Genomic DNA, 14860 nt, shown 5'->3' with positions numbered 1-14860 from the left:
GCTGCTCGGGCCTCGGTTCGGAGCAGGGGGGGATGAGGCGGGAGGGGGGAGATCGAGCCGGGGGGTGGAGGAGACGGAGAAACCAGTGGGATGGGGGGAGCTTTCCTGCTCCTGCTGGTTCCTCCTCCGCCTGCTCAGTTTGGAGCCCCCCCCCCGCGCGGGTTTCGTGGGTCCTCTTTCTTGTTCAATTATATTTTCCATTATGAAGCCTTGAGTTTGTGGGTTAACAATGAATGTACCTTCTAAACAATTTCCAGTTGTTTAACTATTCTGATTTTGGGTTTTCACTTGCTTTACCCTTTAGTAAAATAATCCAAAAAGCTCAATCAAAGTAAGCTAAGCCCTTTGCTAAACTTTTTATTTAACTGGTAAATTGAATTTGAGGTTTATTTGGCCTTACATTTTGAATTCTGGCAGATTATTTTCAGTCCTGCAGTGATAATATGTAATATGATTACTTAACCTTCATCAGTACAATAATACAGTGTATTACAGTATTACAGTTCTTAAAACAAAACAAAAAAAGGTATAGAGAACTCAGAAACTTACTTGGAGAATTGCTGACTGTTCAAAAAAAACGCTTGCCTTTGTTTTGGTAGCAGTATTTTGGTTGGAATATAGTTATCTTTGAATGTTACTGAAAAACTCACTGATTAATACTCTGTCTGTGTGTGTGTTTAAAGATATTATTCAGGTGATTCAGAATATAGGGGGCTCCAGGTAGTTGGATCGTCCAATATAACTCCCAACAAAATTGTCGATGAAATTTTCAAGGAAGCAAGAGAACATGGGGCAGTCCCTTTGGATGAAGTATCAAGAGCTTCAGGGGATTGTCATAAAGCTAAAGTGCGTATGTGTGCTGATTTTAATTGGGGAGGAGAAGACATTTTAATCCAGTGTTTTACTTAGCAAATGTTAATGTCATTTATAAAAGTAGGCTACTTGATTTTCTTATTTTTAAATAATTGTGCTTAAATGGTTTCATCATAAAACATGAACTGAATTTGCAGATGAAAGCATGCTTCCTTTTAAATGATTATATTTTGATGCTAACATCCTGATCTTTATTAGTGGTGGAGATTAGGGGGAAGGAGCATTCTTCCTTTCAAGTGGTAAATAGCAGCAGGTATGCCTGGTTATTTCCACTTTTTTAAAAACTAAAATTGCAGTGCACTTCTAAGCAAAGTTATGCCTTTCTGAGCCCACTGAAATCGATTGGCTTAGAAGGGTGTATCTGTTTAGGATTACACTTAGTGTGAGAGTGTGGGTGCTTATTTATTTAAAAGACTTAAAATATTTATATCCCAATCTCTCCCAAATCTGGACCTAGCATAGATGTTGAGGGGTCAAGACATCATTCCAATATATGAGAATCAAAATAGGTAAATTATGGCCTTGGAAACTGCTTGTAGCAGCCATCTCCTTGCAGGAGGGACAAAATGAAACCTCTTTCATAGTGTATACGATAGCCTTACTTCCTGCAGTAAAAAATGGAGTTGTGAAGGTCAATAATATGTTGCTAAGCACACAGAAAATGTGCATCAGGGACCTGTGGCCAATTAGCAGCTCACTACCTATCACATTTGGGTCAGCTCAGCTGAGACATCACACCAATAAATGCCATGTCCTAACTATAGCTTTGAACACAAATCCACAGGTTCAAAGTCTGTGTACAAGTAAACCAAGGTTTAAATCTCTTTCTCTGCTTTTGTTTTCTGTACACTTAGAACTCAGCTTAGTAACTTCCCACTCTGAAGAGTAATGTTAGTTCAGAAGTTGTGCCAAACCACAGGCTGCAAACCCATTTCAAACAGGCTTCTCATTCTGGTTTGCTATTTGTTTGCAAAACCACAATACAATGTGATGTCTCAAATTAAGCATTTGTGTCTATTGCAGGAATCCTGGTCTAATCTAGCTGTTGTGTTAAATGACTGAGTTCAAGCCAATGTGCTCATTATGAAGGAGGATGGCCAAATGTCACCAAGACTGAAAATATTACATTATGCTTACTTAATTACATTATTTAATCATGTTTGTAGTTAGTCTGTTGTTGATTTTTTTGCCAGATCTTTCTGTTCCAGCTACTAAAAATACTTAGCAAAATATTCATGTTGTGGAACAGAAACAAAGTATTTATTTAATTGACTCATTAGGAATTGTATACATCAGAACTTTGTCTTTGTTAACTGTACAGTAGAAGGACGTATGCTGTGGTTAATAATGACAATGATCCTATTCATACAATGTAAAATTTAACTGTTAAGTAAGTGTAACTCAGTATTGTTGCTTTCTAATACAGATTTATATTTTAAATATTTTATTAGTCATTTTCTGGTGGTGGATACAGATTGGGCAATTCGTCTAGAAAGCGTTCCGAATACATATATGGAGAAAATCAGCATGGGCAAGATGTAAGTTACCTTCCGGAGAACGGAATTCTTTACTATATACCATAGCAAGAATAGGGAAAGACAATATAGATATTGCAAATAGAGTGGGCTATGATGCTAATGATTCAAAACCTACGTGCCTCTCTGAGACGAGACTGTCCAAAGATATGTATGTAAATCAGACAGGGGTGCATTTAGTTCAATTCTGCATTAGGTTCGATCTCATCATCTTGAATGGTCAGCTCCCTTCTGATTACCCAGAGGAATTCATCTTTGCATCATGCATAGGCTGTAGTGTAGTGGACTATATTCTAATCTCTCCTTTGATGGAGGCCCACATAAGCTGCTTTGGGGTTGTAGATCGCCTTGAAAGCAATCATTTGCCTTTAACCTTGACTATTCAACTGCAGCATCCCCTGAAATGCCCAATGAGCACTACCTCCACTCTATCTCTGGGGATGAATAGACTGCCTAGAATTGTTTGGTCTCCTACTGTTGCAGAAAAGGTGACCAACGTTTTGGATCCTAACATCTTAGTTGAACTTAGTGTAGCTCTGAGTCAAAATGGAGATGTTACCCAAGTTTTCCAGGTTTATGATAAAACTATTAGTTATTTACTGGAATCTCTTGGAAGTCAATTGGTGCCCTGAAACTACTGTAACCAAAAAAATACAGTTGGATGGTTTGATAGCAAATGCTATAATATTAAATACGAAATCCAATTAATTTACTTCCTTTTTAGGGAATATAACTGGACTCACCTTCCAGATGAGTATTTCAGTTTAAAAAACCAGTTACGTCAAATAGTTAAGATAAAATATAAAGAGCACACTGAGAAACAATGGGTTAACCTCCTTCAGGCAACATTGTCAAATGACTCCAGGAAATTCTGTGCATTGGTGTCAGATAAACATAAAACAAAGAGTGCCCAAATAAACGCCATCACCCCAGTTCACTGGTATGACTATTTTTTGAAGCTGTTCTATGATAATAGCATAACTTCCACTAATTCCATTAACTACATGGCATCAGAATTAGATGATATCCCCCAATGGCCCCCAGTGAGACCAGAGGAGGTTATTCCACTTATTGAACAGCTAAAGCCAAGAAAAGCCCCTGGCCCAGACAGAATTCCACCCAAAATAGTTAAAATAAATCCAGGCTGGTGGGCTACCTTCTTGGCAGATTTCTTTACCATAGTCGATAGAACGGGAATAATGCCAGAGTCTTGGGCAAATGCAATACTGGTTCCCATTTTTAAAAAGGGTAATTATCAGTTACCATCCAATTATCATCCAATAAGCCTCCTCTCTATTATTGGGAAACTTTATGCTAGACGACTGGTTAACAAACTTGGATCTTGGATGTCAGAACAAGGAATTCTGGGTCAAGAACAAATAGGTTTTTGTAAAGGGGAATCCACCCTAAATGCACCTTGTTAATAAGAATAAGAGGCAAAAAGGCACCAAATTATACGCAGCCTTTCTAGATCTAAAAGGTGCTTTTGATTCAATCATAAAAGAACGTCTATGGGAGAAACTTAAGTTGATGGGGATGGAACCGAGGCTTTTACATTTAATAATGAAGCTTCATCATAATACGACCTGCCAAGTTAGGCTTAACAACGTTGGTGACCTGACAAAATTCCAATTAATATAGGAGTCAAACAGGTCTGCCTTTTAGCGCCTTTTTTATTCAACTTATTTATAAATTATTTGGCACCTACCTTAGATCCGATCAGTGGGCACAGTCCTAAACTTGGCTCAATCCCCACCCCTTTACTCCTTTATGCTGATAATGCCATGCACCACTATATTATTTATTCATTTATAACATTTATCGTTTAGTTAGTTTTATTATTCCGGTTTTAAGACCAGCATACAATACAAACATAGTATGAAAAGATGATGCAGTGCTATTGTCCCTAACTTGTAAAGGGCTGAAATGCCTTTTGAAGAGCTTTGTAGACTTTTGTGAAAAGAATAGGCTAGTTCTGAATTTTGAAAAATCCAAAATTATGATCTTCAGTAAGAATTCGAAACCGTCCAGATGGAATATTGGAGGCCATTTCATTGAACAAGTCAAAAGCTTTAGGTATTTCGGTATCCACTTTTACTATAACACCAGATGGGTCTATCATAAAGAGAGAGCAACTGAGGGAGCGAACAACATTGCTGCGGCGATTACACATTTCCATTATACCAGGGGAAACCAGTATGTGCCGGCGGCCCTTAATGCCAAATTAGCTGCTCAGTTATCAATCTGGATTGAAACCCTAAAAGGGGACTTGGAAAGAATTCAGTCCAGAGTTTTGCGGAAAATTCTTGGACTTCCCTCGTGTGTTCCTTATGCAGCTTTGTGTTTAGAAACCAGTCAAAGGCTTCTATCAACCAGAGCATGGCTGATAACAACTTAGTTTTGGCTTAAACTTCATTTCCATGCTAAAGCTAAAAGTATTATTACTCACATGTTAACTGAGTCCCATCTCTCTCTATGGCTTAAATATGTAGAGGAGAAACTCTCTACAATGGGAATATCCCTGGATTATTTAGCCCCCTTTTCAGATAAATAAAGCTTATGCTATTATTAAACAAAGATTTCTCAACATCGAAACGCAAGAATTTAGGGAATGCGCGGCCAGCAGATGCTCCCCAAGTAGGCTGGGGACTTTTGACATGGGCTCTACTGCGAAATATCTGTTAAGTTTAACAGCCCCATACCATCGCAGAGCATACATGCTTGCACGCTTTAATGTTCTGCCATCAAAGGTGCTTTTAGGGAGGTACCGCTAGTTACCATATGTAGACAGACTTTGTCCTTGTTATCTAAAAGATATAGAATCCACAGCACACACCATACTTCATTGCCCCCTTTATAGGGATATTCGATCTTGTTTTATAACTCCACTTCTAGAGGGTAAGAGCTGGCATTCTGATGACTCAATTGTTCACTTTCTTCTGTTTAATTCTAATTGCAAAATAATGGAGGCTGTTGCAAATTTTCATATTATGCAATCAGAAGAAGAGGCCTTGAATAGCACATCTTAGTATTTTCCCGTATTTCCATGATGTCTTGTGCTTTCAATGCCAATGAAGGTGTGACTATACATCATAGATGCTGCCACCAAAGAACCTCTCTTTCATAAACCATCTCTGCCTGAAGGGTAGTTACAGAAACTGGCTGCAAGATGGGCTTCTCTTGGGTAGCACTTAGTACTGGATAGTGTATATTTTACAAAATCATTTTATATAACCATTGATAGTAGCCCCAGTGGCAGGTATCTGAACTCTTAACAGGAAGAAATGTAAATTTCTTTATACCTTTTAATGTGAAGGAAAATATCTTAATGGAGATGGTAAGGGAACAATTTGGAGAAAAGGAATAAGGAATATAAGTTTTAGAGCTAGTTTTACAGAATCAGAATGTAGTTATTGAGACATGCTTCTGATAGCCATCCATCTGTAAGACATCCAGCTGTCCTCAACTAGAGTCAGAGCCTTTTCTGCCCTGGCCGCCACCTGGTGGACCTCTCTGCTGAATAACAACTGCGCCCTGCAGGACTTAATGCAATTCCACAGAGCTTGCAAGGCAGAGATGTACTGCCGGGTGATGGGTACAATCTCACTGGCATTCCCTCTTTCCTTTAATTTTCCCTGCTTCTCTACCCCATTCCTCGAGGCAGGCACACAATTGGAATGTTGCACCATCTGAGAATGGTTTATCTATTTTATTATTTATGTATCATTTAAATTATCTTATTATTTATAAATGTTCTTACTCTTTGTTGTCCACTGCCCTGAGTCCTGTGTACTCAGGGGAGGGCAGTTTTTAAATTCAAATTATAAAATAAATAAATTATATATCATGAACATACAAAAGTTGTGTCTGATATATTATATATACAATTCCAAAATACATCTGATTTATTGATAGGTTCAAATATTGCTAAAACTGTGGCGGAATGGTTTCAGCTTAGATGACGGAGAGCTGAGATCTTATGCAGATCCAGTAAATGCCGAGTTTCTTGAATCTGTTAAAAGAGGGTAAGTTTATGGTGCCAGTTTTGTGACTCATAACATCAAAAATGAATTTTCATAATTTTTGTTAATACATGTAGAACTGAAGAAATATCAGACCAAAATGCCATACTTACATGTACAGCAGATCAAGGCTGTTAGTATTATATTCCCAACAGTAACAATCCTATGCCAAGTTTCACATCTTAACAACAACTGCAGTTAATTTCAGTGACAACATGTGGCTTGTGAGCAAAGCATGTATAGTTCTTCCTCTTTCTCCTACCCCTCTCACTGACTTCCCTCATTATATTTCCATCATACTGATAATTTTTAAAAAAACTAGCTACTTCTTTCATATTGTGGGGTGTATATGAAGATTTAGAAAAAATTGTTACATCTGATGTTACGTCGAATTACTAATATAATATATAAAGGATGTGATCCAGCCACAGTTGAACACCTCGTCTCATTGTTAAAACAACATGGGAAATAGTTTTAAGTATTTTAAAATGTTGACAATTTAAGCCAGGGCTTACTCTTCTGAATAAGATATATGTGTTTATACTTTGCAGTAGAATTAGGGTTACAGCAATTCTCTTTGCCCACACTCTTCAATTTGTATTCTGTGGTCCTGTGTAACATTGATTGTTACTGGTTTTGCTTCTGTCATCCAGAGAGATTCCTGTAGAACTTCAACGATTGGTGCATGGAGGCCAAGTAAATTTAGATATGGAAGATCACCAGGAGCAAGAATATATTAGGCCTAGACTGAGATTCAAAGCTTTCAGTGGAGAAGGCCAGAAGCTTGGAAGGTTATTCGTTTTAATCTTTAATTGTCTTTTTAAAAAGTATGTCATACCTTTCAGTTTACAATTGATGATTGCAGTAGACAACACCATAGACCATTCTGTCCAATAAAGTATCTGGACAAGCACTTCCCCTTTTAGGGCTGCCAAATGCAGCCGGGGGGCGGGGAATCCCCCGTTTCGGAGCCCCGATTCCCGGCGCGCCGGAATCGGGGCCCGGGGAAAACCCCACCCCCGCGTGCGCGTCACCTGGAAGTGACGTCGCACGCTGGGGGCAGGCCCACGCGATTTGAGGGGAAAACAAAGAGTTTTCCCCTCAAATCGCGTGGCCCCGCCCCCAGCGTGTGACATCACTTCCGGGTGATGTGCACGCTGCGCGCGCGCTGCGCGTGCACACATCCGGGATCGTCCGGGAGCCCCCCGCTCTCGGACGATCCCGATTTGGCAACCCTATCCCCTTTGCATATGCAGACCTCGCCAGCTTGTGAAATAAGATTTGGGGTTAGTAATTTTTAGTTAACACAAAAGCTGGAGTTCTAATTCTGTTGATGATGAAGCACACTTTCTTTAGGTTGCTTTAAAACTTTGCTGACTATGCTTTATTAGTAGTATTAAAAATGTGGTCTGCAGTATCTACTAAAATATGTCTGTTATATCAGTTAATTTACACAGTTCTGGGCTTCTTTTATTACCAAAGGCTCCTAGGGGAGGCTATAGTCCATAAAATAAGACTGAAAGGAGATTCTCTCTGTGATTGTTGAAGTTTAGATTAACTGATCCAGGCTGTGTAAATAGCATTTCATCTGTTTAGCCAGAGACTTTCTTAAGGTGGACTTTTTTCTTGGTTTTAGATATATTAAGTAATGGTTTATATGGAGACTTTTTACAATATAGGGAGCTTGTCCACCTTTAATATAACTTACAAATAGATCTGTTTTATGTGATGGAATCAAATTTATTCTATTAGAATAGATGCTAGAACAAAGCCAGATGGAATTGTATGCTTCTTTGGCAGAAGTTCTTTTAAACTACATTTGCCCTTAAAATAAACATATCAAAAATTCAGTTACGGCTGAGAATTTAAACGTATAAATGTCTTTGCCTGTTACAAATTTGCCTTATTATTTATACAAAAGAGCCACATCAGTACTCTTGTGCATCCTACCATTAACAGTCGAAGCAAAAATACTTCCTTCTGTATTATTTAGCAGCAGTAGGTAGTTTTTACTGTCACAGGATCCCATGTGAAGTTTTTTTCCCAATCAAACTGACAATTTCACTTCCTTTGCCAAAGCTATACTGTTAAAGTTCTAGATTGACACCTTCTTCCTGCCTTTGAAGTTAGATTATTGACTACTCTATGACATCACACTAGCTTGAGCAATGCTCAGCTTCTTGGCTTAGTCCTTAGCAATTCCTATCATTTCCTTTCCCTCCAACAGCATATAACTCTTCTGTCCTAGACTTTGTGGGAAGTTTCTCCGCTATGTAACTTCTTTTCTCAAAATGTTGCCTCATTTGCCACTGTATTCTTCAGAGATCTGCCTGGCCCACAGTCCTTTCAGTCCACTGCCTACTGTGGTCCCCTATTGACCATATTGTCTCTTGTTTCTTCTTTTCATTGAGTTGACTATTCCACAAAATTCCTGTATCTTTCCCATCATTCTGCCAAAGGCATCTAATGCCTGCTGTCCCTAGGGCCTGTGTGAAATATCCTCCAGGGCACTAGAGATGGATAGTTTGCTTGTTGGCATGGGAATATAACCAATGACTTCCCCCCCAAAAAAATAATAATAATAATTTTTATTCCTCTAACAAGATAGAGGGCAAAGAAAGATCAGATGTAAAGGAAAGCAAAAATAAAGACAATGTTGCATTAACAGTAACACAGATCCCAAATTTTGTCAAACCATGTTTGTATCAAAGGAGGCGAACTGACTTTCCATCCAGCAGCTATGGTTAATGTTGCTGCTGCCAGAAGTTTAGAAATGAGATCTTTCTGAGGACTAGTAGTAGGGATTGCGTCCACTAAGTCAAGAAGTGCCATTTTGGGACAAACCAGTAAATGTAGTGCTGTGATTTCATGTATTTTCCCCAGAACCTCTTCCCAAAAGGAGTGTATGACTTTAACCTGGTTCAAGGCATAAAATGTGGATATTTATGTTCTGTTGAAATACAAATGATGGGTTGGTTTGCGATGGTAAATTTGCGATTTCCACCAGTTCCCTCTTCCCACTGCAGGCCCCTCCCATGTTTTTCCTTAGAATTCTCATCTCCCATCATCAGCATTTTATACATATGGGAGGGCAGGCAAATTTAACTCTGGATCCACATTGATAGTAAAGTAAGGCCATGTTTAGAAGATATCTTTCATCAAACTTCTGAGCAGTGTTCCCGCTAAGCTGAGTTAGTGGGAGGTAGCTCACAGTTTTTTAGCCTCCAGCTCACACATTTTTGTCTTAGCTCAGGAAGGATGGCTCCAAAGCAAACTTATGTGGTAGCCAAAAATCGCTCGCTCACAACTTTAATGTCAGTAACTCACAAAGTAGAATTTTTGCTCACAAGACTCCATAGCTTAGAGGGAGCATTGCTTCTGAGTATATTTTGTTACAGGTTATTCCTTTTTATTTCAGTAGAACATATTTGTATACGTTTTACATTGTCCTTTAGTGAAATAACTTTTTGCTTCAATTGCTGTAGCCTTACTCCTGAGATTGTCAGTACACCTTCTTCACCCGAAGAAGAAGAAAAATCCTTTCTTGATGCTGTTGCTTTGGTTGATGACTCCATGCCAACAACCAAAATTCAAATTAGACTTGCAGACGGAAGCCGTTTAATACAAAGATTTAATCAAACGCACAGGTAAGCTAATGTGTAACTGTTTAACTTTTGACTGTGCCAGTAGATCTTAATTCCATTTTATTATCTAGTCTTGTCATGTAAAGGGCATCATTGGTGTTTACAGTAAAAATGCATTTATGCTTTTTCAAAGGGTACCAGGCAAATGCAGCAAATATTTAAATGGATTCAGAGACTAAAATGTAAATTCTTCTATACTTGCCAACAGGATTTTAGATATTCGAAATTTTATTATCCAGTCTCGTCCTTCATTTGCAACCACTGACTTTGTTCTTCTGACTACATTTCCCCATAAAGAACTTACAGATGAAAGCCTAACGCTAGAGGAAGCTGATATCCTGAACACTGTGATTCTTCAACAACTAAAGTAAATGTTGAGTGCAATATAGCTTCTGGAAATGGATAATGTGCCATAACGTTCTATGCCAGTGCTTCCAGTAAGGTGGGGGGATGAGGGGGAGCAAGAAGAAACCCAACAGTTTTTCAGTTGAGGAGATCTGTTGGCTTTTAATATTGTTCTGTCTTCCAGTGACAACTCGTCTGACTTGAATTTCAGGGAGCTTTCTTGATGCATATTAATTTAGATTGTATTCTTCCCAAACCTGGTTTGCATAAACTGGTATGAATTTCAGTATTTATTTTGGGTGGGAGGTAGGGGAGATAACACTTTTTGTTTTTAGACATTTTTTAAGGATGTAAATGCAATTTTGAAGCAAGAGGGCTTTTTTCTTCAGACTTGGTAAGACTTGAACTACAGAAGAACTTCATGCTGCATTAGCTAACAGCCATTAAAAAACACCCCAAACCTTATTTATATCCCATTATGTAGTTTGGAAATAGTCTATTCATAGGTTGACTTCTTTCCACTTATTTAGCATGATCTTAACACATTCTGTAATGCTGTGCTGATAAAATATTTAGCTCATTCAAACATTCACCTTTAATCTCATGGATTATTATTTCAATTGAGAAATGGATTGCTGAATAGATGCAGGATTAGAGCAAGAACATTTTATATGAGAAATTCATGTTGCAAAGGATGAACCCTAACTTTTGTAAAAGAAACAAGACAAAGAACCATGGTAGCATAACAGATCTTAAAAATAAGAATCTCAGGGTCAACAGTTAATGTCTCAAGATAGATTTGTGGTCATATAAATCACAAGTAATTGAGGGCTACTTTATACTACCCTATCAATCCACTGTTAATGGAGTACAAGTTCTATTGTACACTTACCCAGTCATTTCAGTGAAAAGACCCAGTTTACATATTCATTTTTAAAAACATGGATGGCTTCCCTCCTCCTGAATATATGGAGGATTTAATGCACTTAAAAATCCCATTGCAAAGCACCCTTCCCTGCAAAAAAAACCCCTCTTGAGTGAGATATTTGTGTGGCTAGCTGCTGTTTTGTCATTCTGGATGTGCAGTTTCCAGTGGTGATCAGGTCACATTAAGCATTTTCCAAAGCTGTGATTTAATGAAACTCTGGTTGACTCACATTAAGACTGTATTCATTGGTCCAAGATCATGGCTTGTCTTGTGATTGTCCTCTAATCTGAATAATAAGGGAGGGCCACACCCAGGGGGATTATGTATAGCAGTTCAGAGTTGCTTTAAGGTTCCATGTAGGAGTACTCACATTCAGTTGTCGGCACACCAGCAGTGATGCCCCTCTCCCTAAATCTGCATCTTGCCTTGAAGTCTAGTGCAAAGGTTACCTCCCTGAGATCTCCATGAATGGGGGGGGGGGACTTGAAGAGGAAAGGATCGTTCACTGTGCGCTGCATCTACCTGCTGCAAAAGCTCAGTACAAAGGGAGAGTGGTCCTGGAGTCTTTTGGTATATGCAAGAAGATTGTGGGAGGGGAGGAATATCTTTAGTCACTTCTTACTCTGCTTTGAGGAAGGAAAGAAGTGGCAGGAGGAAGTGAGTGTCTACCACAAATAATAGCTGGCTACTGTCAAATAAAAATATGTAAGAATTAAGACTGCACATATAACACTGTTCCCAAGTAACCATTGTATGCAGAAATCTGTTGGCTTGGATCCACTGAAGCATTTCTGTCCCACGGAGTGCACCTTTGTCTTCTGTTCCAACCAGAGAGCAGCATTTAGGCTGCAGCAGAATGGGGGAAATGAGGAGGGGAAATCACACTGTTTGGACAGAAATCCTTGCATCAGCAGAAATGCTGTGGTGGCTTGCCTAGTTTGGGAGCCAGATTGTGTACGAGGGTACACAATTAGAACTATCTAGCTCTGTATACGAATTGTACCTTATTGTCAGATCATCATGTGTTAAAAATTGTCCAGTGTTTTATTGCAGAGTAACATTGAGATAATTAAACAATGTTGTTTCCATTAAGATTGTGTAAAGTTGGCTAGTTTTACATCTTGAGGAAGTACTGGGAAGGGTACCTGTTGAAAGAGTCTGTACATGCTGTATAGCTTGTGTTCCATGTTGGTTCAAAATACAATAAAATTGCCTTGAAAGTACAGCTTTATTTTCAAAGGAAGATGTGTTCATGTCCCTTTATGAACAGTGTCAATAGTCTTTTCTGTGCATTTTAATCAACAATTTTGCAATGTGGATAGCTTTTGTTTGAGTCAGTAATTTATTTCAGCAGTTTTCCCATTAATGTTGGTACACGTATCCATACTTTTTGGAGATACAAACCTTTTAAAGGCATCTTTGAAAAGTTTTCTTTGAAATCAAAGACATAATGTTGTAAGTCCAGTGTCTGCATGTTTTAACCAATCCCAAATTCTTCATGTGTGCTAATCAATAAAGAACATGCTTTTGTTGATAGTGGTTCCATACCTTTCTTTGTATTGGCTTTTAATAAAAAAAACTGGAAAAAATGGTTGAATCCAACTTTGCGGCTTGTTTATAAGCAGAAATTTGAAGAACAAGCTGAGTCATGAATGCTCTATGAATTTAAAAAATTAATACATTTTTCACCTTGCTAGCTTTGTCCCTTGAAAACAGCAGGTTATATAGATCCAAATATTTCAGTCCAGCAGACTTGGGGAGGAAATGCTAATGGGCACTGAAGCAATGCTGTTTTAAAAAATGTACCTTCTATCTGGCACCTAAAATGGTGCCTGTTCCAGAAAGTTAGAGTTGTTTAGAGCTTCAGCTGTTAACTTGTTCTCCTTCAGTGGGGGAAGTAATCCAAACTGGTTATGTCATGGCCTCCTCCTGCACCAGGCAGGGCTATGCAAATTTGTGTAGACTGTATTGGCTCAGAGCAACTAAAGAGACTAAATGTAACCTCCATAGTCAGAGGCAACAAACTCTGAATACCTGTGCTAGGAGGCAACAAAAGGGGAAGGGCTTGGCTCATAGTTTGTTTGTTGCTCTCCATGGAAACTGGCTTGCTTCGGTGTAACACGGGATGCTGGACTAGATGAACCACTAGTCTTCTCCAGCAGGGCTTTCTTGTGTGATTCATCCGTTCTTTTGAACTATTTGTGTGTGTCACTGTCCATTTCTGAAATCAGTTCAATCAGAGACCTGAATTGTATCTGATATTGGTCCCATAAACAATGATGGGAAATGATTGCTTTAACTGAAGTAATCTTCTTTAATTAGTTCATAGATTGCTAGCACAGTAAATAAAATGCACCATCCAACATGGAAGTTGTTTCAACCTTTTGCCCATGGAGCATATTTAAGAGATAACACACAACCATTGTGGAACAAGTCATGCAGATTAACAGAATGGCTACTGCAAGTGGATATTTTGTGGTCCAACATTTGTGTATGTTTCAACATTGTGGATTCATGCCCATGTTTATGGATTATTTCCGTAATTGGTATAGAGTGCTTTGAAGTGATAAGTGGAGGAGAGAGATGATACAGTTTTGTGTCTGTGATTTCACTGAATGGATTGGGTCCTGTGATAGATCTCTGCTAATGGAAAATAAAGCATAAAGCATATTAAACCATTTCCCCCTTTCCACTGCAGACCCCTGACTTGTCTTTCATGATGTTTCTCATATTTTAATGCCACATTTCCAGCTACTTAGGGGCTCCAAGGTAGCAAACAATTGAAACAAGCTTTTAAAAATACATACATAAAAACGTCAGTTAAAACAAAAGACATAAACAGGGAAGGGGGGCCATGGAGGAAACTCCAGATGAAACAGATAAGGTGCAACTGCCAGTGGAAGACAATGATAGAGAGCAACAGACAAATTCTCTATGGAGGAGATTCCATAATTTTGGTATCATGACTGAGAAGGCCCTTTTTGGGGTTGCTACCCATCTAGTCTCAGATGGAGAGGACACCCAAAGAAAGGCCTCTGAAGATGACTGCAGTGGTTGGGAAGGTTCATATGGGAGTAAGTCTTGAGATGTTGGTCCAAATCTGCATAAGGCTTTAAAGGTCAATGTGATCACATTGAACTGAGCCCAGAGGCTGACTGGGAACCAGTGTAGGTGGGAGTGATATAGCCGTGCCATGTACAATGCATTGTAGTAGACTTATCTAGAAGTTACCAGGGCATGCACTACAATAGCAAGATCTCTTTTTTTCCAAACCTGGTGGATGCCACTCCTGGCCACCACTGCTACCTGTTTAACAGAAGATCCAGCAGCATCCCCAAGCTGTGGACATAATTCTTTATGGGGTGAGCAACCCCATCCAGAACAAGAGATACCTTAATTTTTCTACCCACCAGCACCTCCATTTTGTCAGGAATAAGTTTTGGCTTATTAGCCCTCATGTATCCCAAAACTCATTCAAGGCACTGATTCACAGTTTTCACAGCCTCCCTGGGA

General features: G+C 38.9%; 1 protein-coding gene across 2 annotated transcripts in view; it reads left to right on the top strand.

The window, feature by feature from the left end:
• Positions 1 to 10545, top strand: part of UBXN2B (UBX domain protein 2B) — a 15609-nt gene extending 5064 nt beyond the window's left edge. For both annotated transcript variants that reach the window (XM_015408608.1, XM_015408607.1), the window contains 6 exons: positions 684 to 846; positions 2325 to 2411; positions 6324 to 6433; positions 7084 to 7221; positions 9916 to 10077; positions 10283 to 10545. In XM_015408608.1, the coding sequence (XP_015264094.1) occupies positions 684 to 846; positions 2325 to 2411; positions 6324 to 6433; positions 7084 to 7221; positions 9916 to 10077; positions 10283 to 10445 (823 nt within the window). In that variant the 3' untranslated portion in view covers positions 10446 to 10545. The remainder of the gene's footprint in view (positions 1 to 683; positions 847 to 2324; positions 2412 to 6323; positions 6434 to 7083; positions 7222 to 9915; positions 10078 to 10282) is intronic.
• The last annotated feature ends 4315 nt before the right edge of the window (positions 10546 to 14860 follow it).

This window comes from Gekko japonicus, unplaced genomic scaffold (assembly GCF_001447785.1).
Source record: "Gekko japonicus isolate JY-2015 unplaced genomic scaffold, Gekko_japonicus_V1.1 scaffold1650, whole genome shotgun sequence".
Classification (NCBI taxonomy): Eukaryota; Metazoa; Chordata; class Lepidosauria; order Squamata; family Gekkonidae; genus Gekko; species Gekko japonicus.
Note: the sequence above shows the minus strand (reverse complement) of the source record. Positions and strands in the feature narration are given on the sequence as shown.